This window comes from Morus notabilis, unplaced genomic scaffold, assembly GCF_000414095.1.
Source record: "Morus notabilis unplaced genomic scaffold, ASM41409v2 Scaffold1782, whole genome shotgun sequence".
Classification (NCBI taxonomy): domain Eukaryota; kingdom Viridiplantae; phylum Streptophyta; class Magnoliopsida; order Rosales; family Moraceae; genus Morus; species Morus notabilis.
In genome coordinates, this window is record NW_010364648.1 from 1 (window position 1) to 15,272 (window position 15,272).

A 15,272-nucleotide genomic window follows, 5' to 3' on the forward strand; every position below is an offset into this window, starting at 1 on the left:
AATTATATTCTAATGTTTGACGGTCATATATAAGATAACCTCAATCCGGCGTGATGTATAGACTCACATTCACGAATTGTATCATATGGATTAGGTGAAGTCACACCGAAACTCAACATATTAGAGGGGTGTGATATTATGGGTAGCCCTCGAAGAAAAAATTGAGAATTTATCCTTCAGAGTGTGTGAATTTGAATCTTTATTTTTTACTCTTAATAAATATTCATTTATTAGTGTAATTATTTGACTAAAAAAATTATAAATAAAAAATAAAAAATAAAAATCATGATTCATACACTTTTAAATAGTATTTATCAAGACTATCTTTACACGCAATCACTTGTAAAAGCCTTATTTATTCATTTATGTAGAAGCACACCACCACACCCTATCAAAGGGCATGTCAAGTTAATCTGGCTAGTACACATAAAGAGAGAACCTTTTAACCAATGGCCTCTTAACATCTGCTGTTTATTCAACCAAACGACGCTGTTGCAGAATGCAGTTGGACTGTCTGGCTCTTAACAACCTGAAGAACACCCGGTTGTTCTGCCAATGAAAAGTTAACAAAAATCAATGTCAATAGTGCAATCATGTGAAAAGAGTGTCAAAAGTTAACAAAACTAAAATCAATACCTCAATCATGAGAAAAAATGACAAATTCTACTCAACTCTTTTTTTTTTTCCTTCTTTCTTTTTCTTTTAACATGGTGGATTAATTAAAAAACAAAACAAAACAAAACTAGCCTGTGGATCACGACTGACCATGGACACCACATAACATAAACACAAGGATCTCAATGTTTCCTATTTCCTTCCTCTGTTTATTATTAATGATTTCTTTTTTCTAGAAAACACGGAACGGGGGATTTGAACTCCGCTACTCAAAGTGGAGTCAGATGTAGATTATTACCAGGCAATGCCTGCAACCACATTTTATTCCTTGACGGCAGCGTGGCACCACGTCAACATGCATAAAGGCTTAGTAACATAGTACCAATAAACATCTATCACCAGATTAAATATCTACCCTCTATGAAAAAGTTTTAACTATCAAGGTTTAAAAGCTAGCCATTTTCTTTAAAAATACATCGAAAGCAGCAAGGTTAAAAGATTTATCAAATAGGATGCCATTTTTTTGGCATACTGGTTAAATATAATTCTACTTGATAGCAAAAGAGTTAGTAAAGCTCATACATAGATTCCAATTATCCAAGTCTAGAACTCAATAATGACATAAAAAGCAGTTAAGGTTCAAGCACCCCCCCCAAAAAAAAAAAGAGCAAACTTATGAGCTATTATAAGTGTACACAGTACACCGTCACCAAATAAACTTTACTCCCATTCTTTTTCTCCATTCACGCAGACAAACAAAAGTTGGTTAGTAATAGAAAAATCGAATCAAATCAAGCAAACCCATCTACTATAACACTTCCAAACTAAAATATAAAATATTAAGTAAAAAAAAAAAAAAGGAAGAGGTAAGAAAAAGCCAAACAAACACATCAAATTAAGCAGAAGTATACACCATAACATCTTCCAAACGCAAACGTAATAGATTAATAAAGATTCAGACAAACAGAATAAATGTAGGAAAAACAAAATGAACATAAAAAAATGTCAAATGAAAAAAAAAAAAAAAAAAAAAAACTCACTTGAAATCTCGGCGCCCTGCCCCGGAGTGAGCTTAGCGGAGAATCCATGCATAGCCGTCTTGTAACTGTAAATCAAAGCCCCCTTCGCCGCCTCCTCACTGTTATTTACCAAAAATCAAAAACTCCATTAAAACATTTCAAATGGAAAACCACATCAACAAAATTAAATCCCTAGATCCACTCCATCCATCGAAATCCTCAATGTTTTCCCGGGAAACAAACAGACAGAGAAAACCGAATCGAACCTTCCCAGGACGGATGCTAGGGTTCGAACGTGATAAGCCTCAGGGTCTTCGTTGCTATTGTCCTGGTCGGTGTGGACGATGTAAACGGCTGTTTCGGATGAGGCCGGAGTAACGCCGGAGCTTGGAGTGGATTCGGAGGAATCTGCCATGGCGATCTGAGAAATCGAAATCGAAATCGAAATCGAAATCAAAATCAAATGGACGATCGAAACGAAGGAAGAGAGAGGTATTTTTCTTGGAGTTGGAGAGAGCATTATTCTGAGAAATCCTTGCACCAGGTATTTATAGCTGTTTGTTTGTTGTAGAGTCGTATGAAGATCTCTTGCCTTTTTCGTTACTTATCCAAAAAAAAAAAAAATTTGTTGCTTAAGGGTTAAGTTTTATTTTAGTTAATCGGTCCCTCCGCGTGGCGCGTCTGTTTGTACTTTTCTTTTCGAAGCTTTGGACGGTACGGTTTAAATTCTAATCATCAACTTTTTAACTTTATTATGTGCCAGCCACTCCAACCTTTTTTTTTTTTTGACTTTTTCATCTTTACTTTTCATGAATTTTTTATATTTTAATTTTGCTGTGTTTCCTTAAAAATATATTCTTTTCCGATTAATTCTTATAAGAGTAATTTTTTTTTACATGTATTTCAATTTTATTTTTAAAATAATTGATATTATTAGTCTTTAATCTTTTTATTAAGTGACAATTTAATCCTCATTATTTTATTTTTAATAAACAGGTCATTAAATTCTTAAAATGTTGGCAACTTAAATATATTTGTCTATTTTTGTCAAATTTTCTAACGGATTCTTGCACATAACTATCGTGTGCAACTCCTCTTCATTTAAAAGTCGAAAATGCCCTCACTCACACCAAATTAGAAAAGGAAAAAAAAAAAAGAAAAAAAAAGGAGCTCAAATCCTTTATTTTAACGAAAAAAAACTACTTAAACCCTATTCTCTAACTCTCTCCTCTCTTTTTCCCACTGTCGATCTATTACCCAGTATCTCTTCTCATCCATCTTCTCCATTCCCCCTCATTTCTCACTCCTTCTCCCAAATTAGAGTGTTAGATTTCAATTCCTTCTCTTAACCATCCGTCCAATCAAAGAGCCATAAACATGAGTCCATTTTCTGGGATTTTTTCAAACCAACCAGAAGCACAAAAGAAGATCTTTCCTAAATCATATCTACAATAAGGACCTTGCCTTTCCTTCGATCCCCGTTCCATTCGACACAATTCAGGCCGTAGGTGAAGAAGGTTTGTTGCTTGAGCGCCGTCTGGGCGAGGAAGCTCGTGGTGGTCACCGGCCAAGTGAGAGAGATGGCGCGTCGGTGTCGCTGCTTCGAAATCTAACACTCTCTGCTCCGGCAACATGGATCTAATTGCTATGCCTAGCGCTGCGTCATCGACGACGTCCAGATGAAGATGTTTATTTACTTTTTTTTTTTTGTTGGTTTAATGGATAAACAAGATTCTTTGCTGAAGTTTGGGAAAATTTTGAGAAAACTGGTTTCAGTTTATTATTCGTAGAATAAACATCTTTTTTGGTTCAATGTATGAACAACATTCTTTGCTGAAGTTTGGGACAAAAAATTGGTAAACTTGTTTCAGTTTGTTCCTTTTTTTTTTTATGGAGAAATTTTCTGGATTGTAATTCTTTTTGTTATCTATAAGCTTAGCTTTTCTTTTCTTTTTTCCTTTGGTCATTTCTCTATTGTAATTTTTAAATTTTTAGATTTCTTTTTTCTGGGTGAACAACGGAAACTTTTTATTTGAATTTTTAACTTTTATTAATGTATGAAATCACTATTTTACTAAAATATCCTTGAAAATCTTGTCACATGCATTGCACACGAGGTATTCTGTTAAAAAATTAACGCACTATAACGAAAAGGTTTAAATTGTCAATCATTTAAGAGTTTGAGGACCATTTTGTCAAAATTAAAAGAATAAAGATTAAACTGATACTTGAGGATCAATGATGCTAATTACCCTTATTTTTATTTTATAAAAATAATTTTCTCCAAATGTGTCTCTACTTAAAGTCTTTTATCAATTGTTATCTTTAAACATTTTTTTAAAAATAGATTTAAAACTTTTAAATGGTCGTATAAATAAATTTCTCATTATTAAATAAACAATAAATAAAGTACATTACAAAACTAGTTAAATATATAAAAGTGACACAATCTAATACAGATTAAATAATTCAATACAAAAACTTAAACGATAAGGGATGGCCCCTTTCATAAAATATATATTTTTAATTTTAATGGATTCACTTTGGTTGAGAAAAATTAGATTCTTTTTTTTTGACATTCTTCGGTACACTAACATACACATATGTCATATTTTTTGTCTTTTAAATTTATAAAAAATCACATAAAAGTTAAAAAATACACAGATCAAACGGTTAAAAAAACATGACCCACCAATATACTATTTTTTTTTTTTTGGTTGATTTCTGAAAATGATGGATTAGAATTAGACTTTTTATGATATCGTAGACAAGTTGACAGAATTTGATTAAAAAAGTGTGTAGATTTTTATTCAAAAAAAAAAAGTAAATAGATTTTGCTAAGAAAAAGGGAATATGTGTATTGATGGTAAGGAACATCTCTTTAAAAAAAATCTTATGGTAGGACACACAAATGAATGGTTTTAATATCGAGGATAATCCATAAATGTCTTTACACTTTAAGTCAAAATCGAATGCATATTCTCTACCCAATTAAAAATATTATTTCCTTCAGCATCACATGCATATTATTTAACTTTTTCACACTTATTTAATGAAAGGACTAAAAACTAAAATAAAATAAACTAAGTTATGAGTTAGAGACTAAAATAAAAGTGAGGATAAAATTTAGAGACAATTTATCAAATCAACCCTAATAATAAAGTGCAATTCTAAGCTATTAATTTTCAAATCCATAAATTTACGTATACTAATAAATTTTGAAATAATTTGACAACAGACTTATTTAACCTTAAATTATTACAGTCACTTGTTTATTTATATTCAAATTATTTCTCAAATTTTCAGTGTCTCAATACCGTCTAACCAATCAGATTATATCATGTGATTCAATGGACTTAAACATTAAAATATGAAATAAAAACATTTAAATTTTTTTGAATAATTTAATATAATGTGATTGATTAAACACTAACAAAACATTAATGAGATGTTTGTTTCAAGGGTTCGTCCATGATTTTGAATCATGGTTCTTAATTCTCTACATTATTTTTTTCACATAAAATTTGAATTTCAAAAATTAGAATTATTAATCATGATTCTTAATTCATGAACTGAATGTCTCATAAATCAAACATGTGATCTTAAGTCTTTTTCTTACTATGCATCCACTGCTCGGATCTTTGATACGATATTTAACATTTGTTATGATTTTAAAAAATACATATTTGCAATATCGTTCCTCATTACTTCCTTTAAAGAGTCCATCTCCAACACTACATATATTAGTAAGCATTTCACATCCAATTTACAATCTCGCCGACTTGTCGCCACCCAAATTCAACAATTGTGAATGACTAGGTCATTAAATTGGCCATTGACGACATCTTCCAATCTTGATACGCAACAAGTATTATTATTATTAGGTATGACATAAATTATGGATTTTGATTATGAGTGTGACAGGTTGATAAATACAAACATTACAAACGTCATTTTTGAATTCATTTTTTCTTGTGACTTGCATAATGTAATTATGCATTTTTCTTTTAATAAAAGAGAAATTTCATTATCAGAAAGAATAAATTACAAACTCAACATGTTTGTTTGCAATGTGAGGCTCGCAAACAAGGGCCTAACATATTCAGCGAAAAAAAAAAAAATGAAGAAGAAGAAGAAAAAAAGGCCTAACATAATCGTTTGCAGACGGTTTACCCAACACTTATCAGATCCGAGGAGGGCTTGCAAACAAGCTTGATAGTGTGGCATTAGGTTTGTGTCTGCGTTTGTGGCCAACTTGATGGGTTAATGAAATGTGTACAATTTCATTGTTATAAAACTTTCTAAACTCATGTGTATAACAACACTAATCCTCAATTTCAGTCCTATAAAATTGCAATTTTATGATAATGAAATAGGCTTAGAAATTAAAAAGGTCAACAATGGTTATGTATAATATGCAAATATATTCATTATCATAAAGATTGTAATTTTATGATCATGATCAACATGAACAACAAAAATTTGTATAGTAATCAACAAACGGGGGCATAAAGATTGCAACTATAAGATAATGAAGAAATTGTAAAAGGTCCGATTTTGGGATACAATATGCAACTATGGTTGTTTTTATAAAAGTTGCAACTTTATTATAATAATCAACATCAAATTAAAATATACTAAAAAGACAACGGGTACTACAAACCATTAATTAGATGAAATAGAAAGAATGGTAATATTAAGGTTTACTAGACAAACTTTCAAAGGATTCTTAAAATGGATATTCTATATGTAATTATTTACTTTTTAATAGACACATTTCCCTGCCACCTTCTAACACGCGAGCGTATACAATGGCATTAAGGATAACTAGTAGGGTACATTTAAGTTTAGAATTCGAGTTTTGTTACTGTAAAAAATTATGAGAAATAGTTACATCTAATTATTTTATTACAATAAAAAATTTTCACATAAAGTTATATCTCAACTCAAATTAAAATTTTAAATCAACGAACTAAACGACTCTCATATAATTACTTACTTTTTAATAGACACCTTTCCCTGCCACCTTCTGACACATGAGCGTATACAATGGCATTAAGGAGAATTAGTAGGGTACAATATAAAATTCAGCTATTTACTTAACACCTTGAACGGGGTATTTGAAAAATAATACTAGTTTTGATTATTTTCTTTTGCGTTATCGTCATGTTAGATTATTTTAGTAATTATAATAATCATGGTAACATTTCATAATTAGTTGTGTGGTTACTGCTGTGATAATAACAAAAGAAAATACAAAATCAGTATTATTTATAAAATATTTCTTTTTACCAGTGCTATAAAAAAATACCAAAAGAAATATCCTGCAGAGGGTCATTTTCTAACTTAACCTTGAAGTTGGATAAAAAATGTCGAAACTGACCATAAGTAGATTTCATTTGAATATCATCTAAAGCAGTCGGTTTGCTGAATAATACTGCAACAACAAGAAGAAAAATAGGGGGAGCAAAACATAAATTATTTGTATCTCATATTTTTCCAATAAAGAAATATCAAATGTTTAACCAATAAAAGATTAAATCCAGTGACACGAAGGTACTTTAAATGTGAGGTTTGGAGTTTGAATTGAAGTTTAATAATAATAATAATAATAATAAAGACAATAATAATAATAATAATAATAATAATAATAAAAAAGACAATAATAACAACAACAATAATAATAATAATAAAGACAAGTTGGAAAAAAAAAAGAGGAAAGTTTGAATACCAGAAAAAAAAGGAAAAAAAAACTTTTCAGATTCCCATTTTTATTTTTTATTACCCTTAGCAGACTAAGTAATTTATAAGAAAGTGGGTCTTAAATAACAGAAGAGATAGCACAAATATAATAGAGAACGTCTAGCATGTTAAATGACATAATCAAATAGAAAAAAAATATCACGAAATATATTACAAACTTTACGTTCGCAGATATAAGTTTAAAACTTCTTGCATACAGCGCTCTACATTCTTCGTAAAGAGGAAAAACGGTTCAAAATTCAAATAAAATCAGAACCCATTTAACCCGTACGAGACATGAAGACTGCTAAACACAACAAAACCGACCTGCGGAAAAGTTTCAGAAAAGATTGAGAGCATTGAGAAATTAAAAGACAATCATCAGCTATGACGAACATATTCAATGTTGGATTACGATCAAAGGCCACGTCCAGACTAGGATGTCCACAAAGAGTACATGGCATTCAATTGACTGAAATCGGAAGACTTCAGAGACTTTCCATAAAGGTCACGAAGCTTTCCAGCGTCTCCAGATGTGTTTGAAGATGGAGTTGAATGAGAAGCAGGAGGTCTGTTTGCGCCTCCCGAAAGAGTTGCAGCCAACATTTTCTTCAAAAGCATCTGCAACTGACCCCAAAATTTGGAATGTAACTCGGGACAGTCGACTTTCAATGAGTCGAAAGTCGTTTCTGATATGTTACGTCCTTCCAGCATGTGGGATAGAGCCGACTCCAGCATCTGGAACAAAAACAAGATATCAACTTCTGAAAGTAACGTATTAGAAACAAATAATTTGTAGCACACAAGCAGGTTTGCCCAGTCATAGACTAACAATTTCGAGATAGACAAATCCAAGATCATAATGCAGCAGACAACAGTAAAAATGACGAAAGTGTTAGCAACAGGATAATCAGCATGCTTGATATCTTAATTGAATTAACTCTCAACGTGCAATATTCATAGTCTCTAAACATTTATTTTGTAAGCCAAGACTATCTTAAAATTGTATCCATTCATTGGCCGAGTTTCTAACAACAAAAAAATCAAGCTAAAGAACTTGAACACGGAGAATTTCTTACAGGAGTAAAAATCACCTTGGCTTGATGGTTTCACCTTCTTCCTTTTTTTTCCCCCCCCCCCCAATTTAGTTAAGATAAGCTTTCCTTGTGGTCTGTTTTTTGACCACAACTATTTAACATGTTTATACAACAGGAATCCCAAACTGTACGCTAAAAATTTGCAAGGAGTCGGTTATCAGACTTTAAATTTGTCCCCATGTGATAACAAGTTCTAAATATAAATGGACAAGGATGATATCCCAGGAGTCTCTACAGGGTAGAATAATTTCTTATAAATATGATCTTAAGTACTGCCATCGTATTGCCAGACTACTGAAAGTGATACTTCAGTAAACCCTAAACGCCTACTGTTTTTTGGTATACAACATGCCCTTGTTAAGTTGAAGTCAAACATTTCAATGCCTTTTCCAAACCGTCGAGTTCTATTGGGAGAAGAAATTAGCCTTCTAACAGTCAATTGTGAAGATCACTTTGAACTAGTAAGAAAAAGGGAAGATTGAAGGCAGTGAAACAAATTAATATCAAGATCAAGAACATACAGCGTTTGAGTGTAAAGGGTTTGAAAGGCTTGATGAAAGGGCTGATCTCTCCATCAGTATGGTCAAATACATTGCGGGGTGCGTTTTGGGGCCATAAAAGTCCAGCGCCCTTTGCCAGTTCCTTTCAGCCAAAGAAGCATACTGCTTGACCCGTTGTAGAGTGTTGCATTCACCTCTAGAAGAGGTACTTTTCTTATGTCCTGACTCCAAGAACTTCAGACAACAGTCCCTGTGGTAGGAAGCTAGCTGAAAATACGCATATGCAGCCTCTTGTTTTCGAATTTCACCCAGAGATTCATACATAGACAGTGCCTCCCTAATAGCGTCGTTGGCTGCAATCTCATGCTTTTGCACTTCTTTTCTCGTTCTTCTCCCAGTAGGACTACTGTAACACATATCTTCATCTTCCATGACTACAATTCCATATATTTCTGCAGTTGTATCCTCTCTTGCCAATAGCATGCCAAGCCTCAGATATGTATGAGCAAACTGTGTACACACCTCATTTTGCAAGTTGCTTGGCACTGTTCCAGACTCTTCTGCCATGGTATTTAGTTCTGACTTTGCCGCTCCATAATATCTAAGTGATTCACTATATTCGAGTTTTGCAGTATCTCGAGCATGGTTGTATGCACTCTGAAAGACCCCATGTACTTTTAGATCATCAATTTTTGACACCATCGCTTCAGCTAACGCTCTTCTACCATGACCCAAGTTACAGTTTATCAATATGATATTTGTGTGGTCAGAAACTTCTCTAAATGCTTTTATAGCATGTGCAAATGAAATTTCAGCTTTTGTTAGTTCTTTAGTTTGAAGCCTGTATCTTCCAAGTTCATTGCAAACCCAACCTATCTTTTTCATAACAGATTGTAGTTCTCCTGAGCCAGATGGAAGTCCACCCAATGCATTCTTAGCTTCTTCATAACAGCTCAAGGAAGATGAAAGAAGATATTCAACATCTCCACCAATGGGACCTCTAAGGTACTTGAATATGCCACCACTTTTTTCTTTTGGAGTGTCTCTCAAAGCAATATTGGATTGAGAGGCCGTGGACAATTCCAGGACATGCATCTCCGAAGTACTCTCTAACTTTTTAGAATTACTAGCTGCCGCAGATCTTGCTACAAACTTATCGGTTTTAAAAATATTTGTTACAGTTCCAGTTTCTCTATTGTGCTGCAAATGTTTTCCTTCGGAATTTTGTTTGGTTTCTATTTTGCAATTGCTACCATCATCTTCAAGATCTGCCAACCGTGTATAGGTATTGCTCTTAGCATGAGATGTTTTGTTCTGTTTCCTCCCATAAGGTAATGAGCGCATATCTCCACTCCTACTACTTGCACTGCTCCCGCTACTTGCCCTATCACTCTGGCAGCTGCAGTTTACCAGAGAACATGAACTGCAGTTCTGCATATACTGCCCCAGCTTCTTTTTGAGCCTTTTAACTTCCTTTACAACCTCAGATGATACTTTCAACTCTTTAGTAGAAGATTTTCTCTCTGCTTCTATAGAGATCTTATCACCCTTAACAATATAATTTTCAACATAGATATCTCCAAGTAGCATCCATGCCTTGGCCCAAAATAGATATGATGAAGAGAATTGCTCAGAAGTAGGACGATCACTAGAGCTGGAGATCACATCTCTCACATCACCATCGTAAGATCTTGACTTTTGATTTTTATAGCTGAATTTTGGTTGAGATAATGAGCAACCTGTCATTGATGAGATGAATCTTGAGTCCTTAAGATGCTGAGGCATTGACCCGTAGACAGAACAGGCCAATTCTACAACCTTCAAAGCTTGATGCAATTGGCCGTCTTCCTTATAAGCATGCCCAAGACCCAAATAAGATTCTCCTAGCAAAAGAACAAGCTTCCACAACTTGTGATCCAACTTGGACGTTGGAAGCCATTCCCTAATGTCACAAACTTCAATACAATCGGCATCGCCACAAGCACAAATAGAAAGATTCATGGATGGAGGTGGTGTTTCAGGAGTTTCACTATCCTTGTCCTTCAGCTCTGTGTCAGTGCTCTGCAGTTGGCGCATCCATCTAAGAGATTTGATGGCCTGAGAAACATGATGTATTGCAGCTAACTTGGAGGAGATTGGATCAGCAACAGTTTCCACAACATGTGTGGTTGTAGGAGACAATTCACTCACTGTACACCTTTCGTCAACACACAGTGGTGTTGGTACAGCTTCTCTGGAATCTCCAAAATTAACATTACTTGATTCTATAGTTTCTCTTGGACAAGATGCATTTGCTTCCAAAGTCATCTTTACTGACGCATCTGTAACTAAATCTTGAATATTTTCTCCAACTTTGCACGGAGACACCCCCTCAGTTAGCACAGAGGAAACGTTTTCATGAACATCCAAGTCAGAAACATTGCTCAAAAAGTATGAAGACTCTTCTTCTGCATCAGAGACTGTAACTTCACATTCAACAGGAAAAGCTTCAGATATCAATTCCAGACCTTCATGCTCATTTAAAATAAGTCTTGCAAATTGTTCATGTGCAAATGCTCGTATGACCTGATCAGAAGATTAGATCTGTTATTGCAATGGTCTATCTCAAGAAATGAAAAAAGAAAAATAATTACAAACTTTCCCTGAATGCAATGTTACCATGTGATCTGGCTCTTCCAGAAACTCCAGACATTGTTTTATAAATTTTGCACACCTTGCCCTGTTATCTGGTGCCTGCAAAGAGAATCATAAAAATTTGTAATAGAAATAAAAACACATGATGCAATTACTAAGGACAAACATTATATTTCTCCTGTACCATTGACAGTGACAGCCGGTGAGCAATTCGATATAGAAGAGTCCCCAAAGAATACAAGGAGTCACTTCTCCCTTTATGCACCATGGATGGCAGGGAGCTTGTGCAATCATCGCAATCACTGGAAGAATGATTGCTAGGAATAACAGAAAGATCAAAAAGTTGAATTACATCTTCACCAGCACTTTTATACAGCTGCAAAATTTGGAGATTGGAATATGGTTAATGACGATTGGCAGAATAAACTTGAATACATTATATAAGCGTGAGGCACATAAAGTTATATAGCAACAGTACCCAATAAGCTCCAGGTTCTTGTTTGCAGTTTTCTTGGAGAAACCTCAAAACAGAAAGTCCATTCTGCTGGACAACATATGGATGAAAAGCAGGAGTGCCATCATCAGAGATTCCTTTCAATAGAAAAATATCATCAGTTTTCAGAAGCTCATAACCCTGGACAACACCATTTTGATGATAACAAATCGCCAACTCAGGTACACTTGCCATGACATTGTCAAGCCAGGCTTCAAGCCATGTCAATGGAGTAATCTGCAAAAATAGAAGCAAAACATTTAGAAACAAAAGACAAAATAATTTGCAAAATACGAATGACAAAGCATATGTAATAGTTTGCAGCACCTCACGAGTAACATCCCATAAATGCAAGCTAACAGCAACATATTTTTCATTACTGAACATCAGCAAGTCACTACCCAGGAGCATCCGGAAATTGTGAAATTGCCAAAACAAAACCCTTAAAAATCCATCATCACTGGCTCTTTTATGTTTCTCAGACTCTTGCATCGTTGACCTGGGCTTCTCACCAACTTGTGAAACCTTTTTCACCGGATCACGACCCTTATTTCTCTCGTTTTTCTTATTCCCCCAAAACAAGCCATCATGCTTAAGCTGAGCATATCCTGAACAATGATTTGGTCCTTCATGCTGCACAACATTGTCATGCTGCCCAGCAAACTGGGGAGCGTTTAATCCTGGAAGAACAGAAGAGTTTGATTGCTCCTGTGATGGCACACGATGACTTGGTGGACAATCACAAGCCTCCATTCTAACTGAATGCATAGCAAAGTTCAAAAACAAAGATTGATCTGCAGATTTTGTTTGATTATTATGTCTTCTAATAAGCTTTTCTCCCTCTTCAACATCAGGCCTACACTTCACAAAACGATCATATTTATTACCAATAATACCAGTAAAGAGATAAAATGAAAATCACCCAACACTCATATATACAAACCCTGCATTTAGCACAAGTGTTTGTCCAATGCGCTGAACGGCAACCGATAATCGAGCCTTAGAGTATGGAATCTTGAAAATTTGCTTCAGAATGTCAGCTGGAGCAATTACATCTATCTCGTCTCCATATTCAACCACACCGGACACGGCAAGAGCTTCACACTTTCTAGTGAGATTTGATGTAACAGTGCCAACATTCCACGGTAAATCTGACAAGTTTAATAAAATATCTTCAAAGGTGAACTAAACTGTCCAAGAAGAACGAAAAACGAACTTTGAAGTTGTTATCAGGATGTTATGTTCATAAGCCTTTCTAAGCATAGTGAAGATATTCTGAAAGTTAACGGTATAGGCATCAAGAACTTTTCAAAGCAACTTCACGGCTGTATCAAAACTTTAATCAGCTGACAAATACCGTATATGCATCAACTATTTCCCTTGGATTTGCTTCTTGAACATCATTTGAACTTGCGCTTTCCTACGGTGACAATTTATGTATCTAGTTCAACAATCGGAGCTTCTTTTCTTTTTCCTTCTCTTTTTTGATTTTTAACTGTTCAAGATGTAGTTCACTAACATCTGGATCATTTTGTTGCTTTAGGCTTTTAGTTATCACAATTACTCTATTCATAACTAGACATTCACAAATCAATATCTCTCTTTTCAAATGAATTAGATATGCATCAACAGTTATATCACAAATCAATTCTCTCTCTCTCTCTCTCTCTCTCCCTCCTTTCCTTGTCACTTTCAAAATACAAAACGATGAAATTTTACCTCCAGAAGCTCTGGACTGCACGGCGGCGAGCGGTAGAAACTTCTCCGGAAAACCGGAGAGAAGAGGCGGTCTATAAAGATCCGTCTCCGTTGGAAGCATCCGGTACCGAGGAGCACTTACTCTGAACAATTTTCAAAATCCAAAAAAAAAAAAAAAGAAAAAAAAACCTTCGATCTCACAATTCAAATACAAAAATCAAAGAAACAAACACAAAAACATATCTATACGTACGTACGTACATACATACATACATACATATATATATATATATATAGAGAGAGAGAGAGAGAGAGAGTACGGACGTTTGGTGGGAAGGAATGAGAGCGGAAGTGAAGGAGTGAAAGGCCTTGTCAGTGGGAACGGGGATTGAGCCGCAGAGGAAGCCGACGGGCTTGGGTTTCGCAATCTCCAATTTCCCCACGCACTGAAGTTCTCGCGAGCCCTCCATTGATTTCTCCATGGATTGTTACCCTCTCTCTCTCTCTTCTTTTTTGGTTATTGCTCTATGCCATGAAAATCCCCAGACCTTCTTCTGTTATATTGAGCTTTCTTTTGTTTCCAGAGAGTTCAGACTCTTTTTGTTTTTTTTTTAATAAGAGAGTGCAGACACTGCTGAAATGGATTTTTGCGTAGTCATCCTGCGTCTCTTCTTGAATTTTTGGCCGGGAAGGAGAAAATTGCTACGATAGGAAATCAAACGTGGCAGTTCCCTTAACTATTTTGTTTTTTTTGCATTTTTGACCTCTGTATGCGTTTCTTTAGCAAATCAGTCCTTTGTTTTGGTAATTTACTTTATGTTTTTTTTTTTTAATTTTGTTATTGAACATTTGATACGTGAAAACATTTGAAATATTTATGATATTTAAATATTCAAAATATTTAATTTAGAGAAAAAGAAAATATTTATAATATCATTGTTAAAAATAACATTTTGCACTTAATGACTTTTCATGTTAAATTTTTAGTTATTATGCAATAGGAACGCAATTATTTATATTTAATTTTAATAATTCTACATTAATTTTAGTGTTAGGAATTAAAACTGTCAAAAAAATAAAAATTTAAAAACTAATTTATCAAAATTAAAAGTTGAGAGAAAAAGACTCAATGTAACAAGCGCTAATAACTTCTATTTCCCTTTTTTTTTTTTTTTTTTTTTTTGTATGGTAACCAAACAGAAATGCATCCACCATTGATAATATTACCTACTCACTTTAGGAACGTCCAACGGCAGTACTTATGGGTGTCACTTGTTATAATAGGTAATCACGTGCTCCACCGAAGAATTCGCCCATAGGTATCAATTGCAGTTCTAGTAAAGAGATCCTTAGTTTTCTTAAAAAAGAAAAAAAAGATCGTTAATTAACAGATGACATAGTAATAGGATTTTCTTTTAAAAGATTTTGGCCAATCAAATATATAATAAATAAATAAACATGCATTTTTATTAAC

The 15,272-nt window shown here is 34.0% G+C and overlaps 2 protein-coding genes across 2 annotated transcripts; both read right to left on the reverse strand.

The window, feature by feature from the left end:
• Positions 1-325: 325 nt before the first annotated feature.
• LOC21387411 (subtilisin-like protease SBT3.16) lies at positions 326-2,208 on the reverse strand. Its single transcript, XM_010106849.2, has 3 exons — positions 1,901-2,208; positions 1,656-1,753; positions 326-549 (listed from the first exon to the last, which is right to left on the reverse strand). Exons 1-3 carry the CDS (start codon positions 2,152-2,154, stop codon positions 476-478), a joined length of 426 nt encoding a protein of 141 aa, XP_010105151.2. The 5' UTR covers positions 2,155-2,208; the 3' UTR covers positions 326-475.
• A 5,314-nt stretch (positions 2,209-7,522) lies between these two features.
• LOC21387413 lies at positions 7,523-14,476 on the reverse strand. Its single transcript, XM_010106851.2, has 9 exons — positions 14,123-14,476; positions 13,820-13,941; positions 13,044-13,251; positions 12,428-12,956; positions 12,086-12,337; positions 11,792-11,983; positions 11,632-11,706; positions 8,995-11,538; positions 7,523-8,114 (listed from the first exon to the last, which is right to left on the reverse strand). The coding sequence occupies exons 1-9, from the start codon at positions 14,278-14,280 to the stop codon at positions 7,812-7,814; spliced, it is 4,383 nt and encodes a 1,460-aa protein (XP_010105153.1). The 5' UTR covers positions 14,281-14,476; the 3' UTR covers positions 7,523-7,811.
• Between the last annotated feature and the right edge of the window lie 796 nt (positions 14,477-15,272).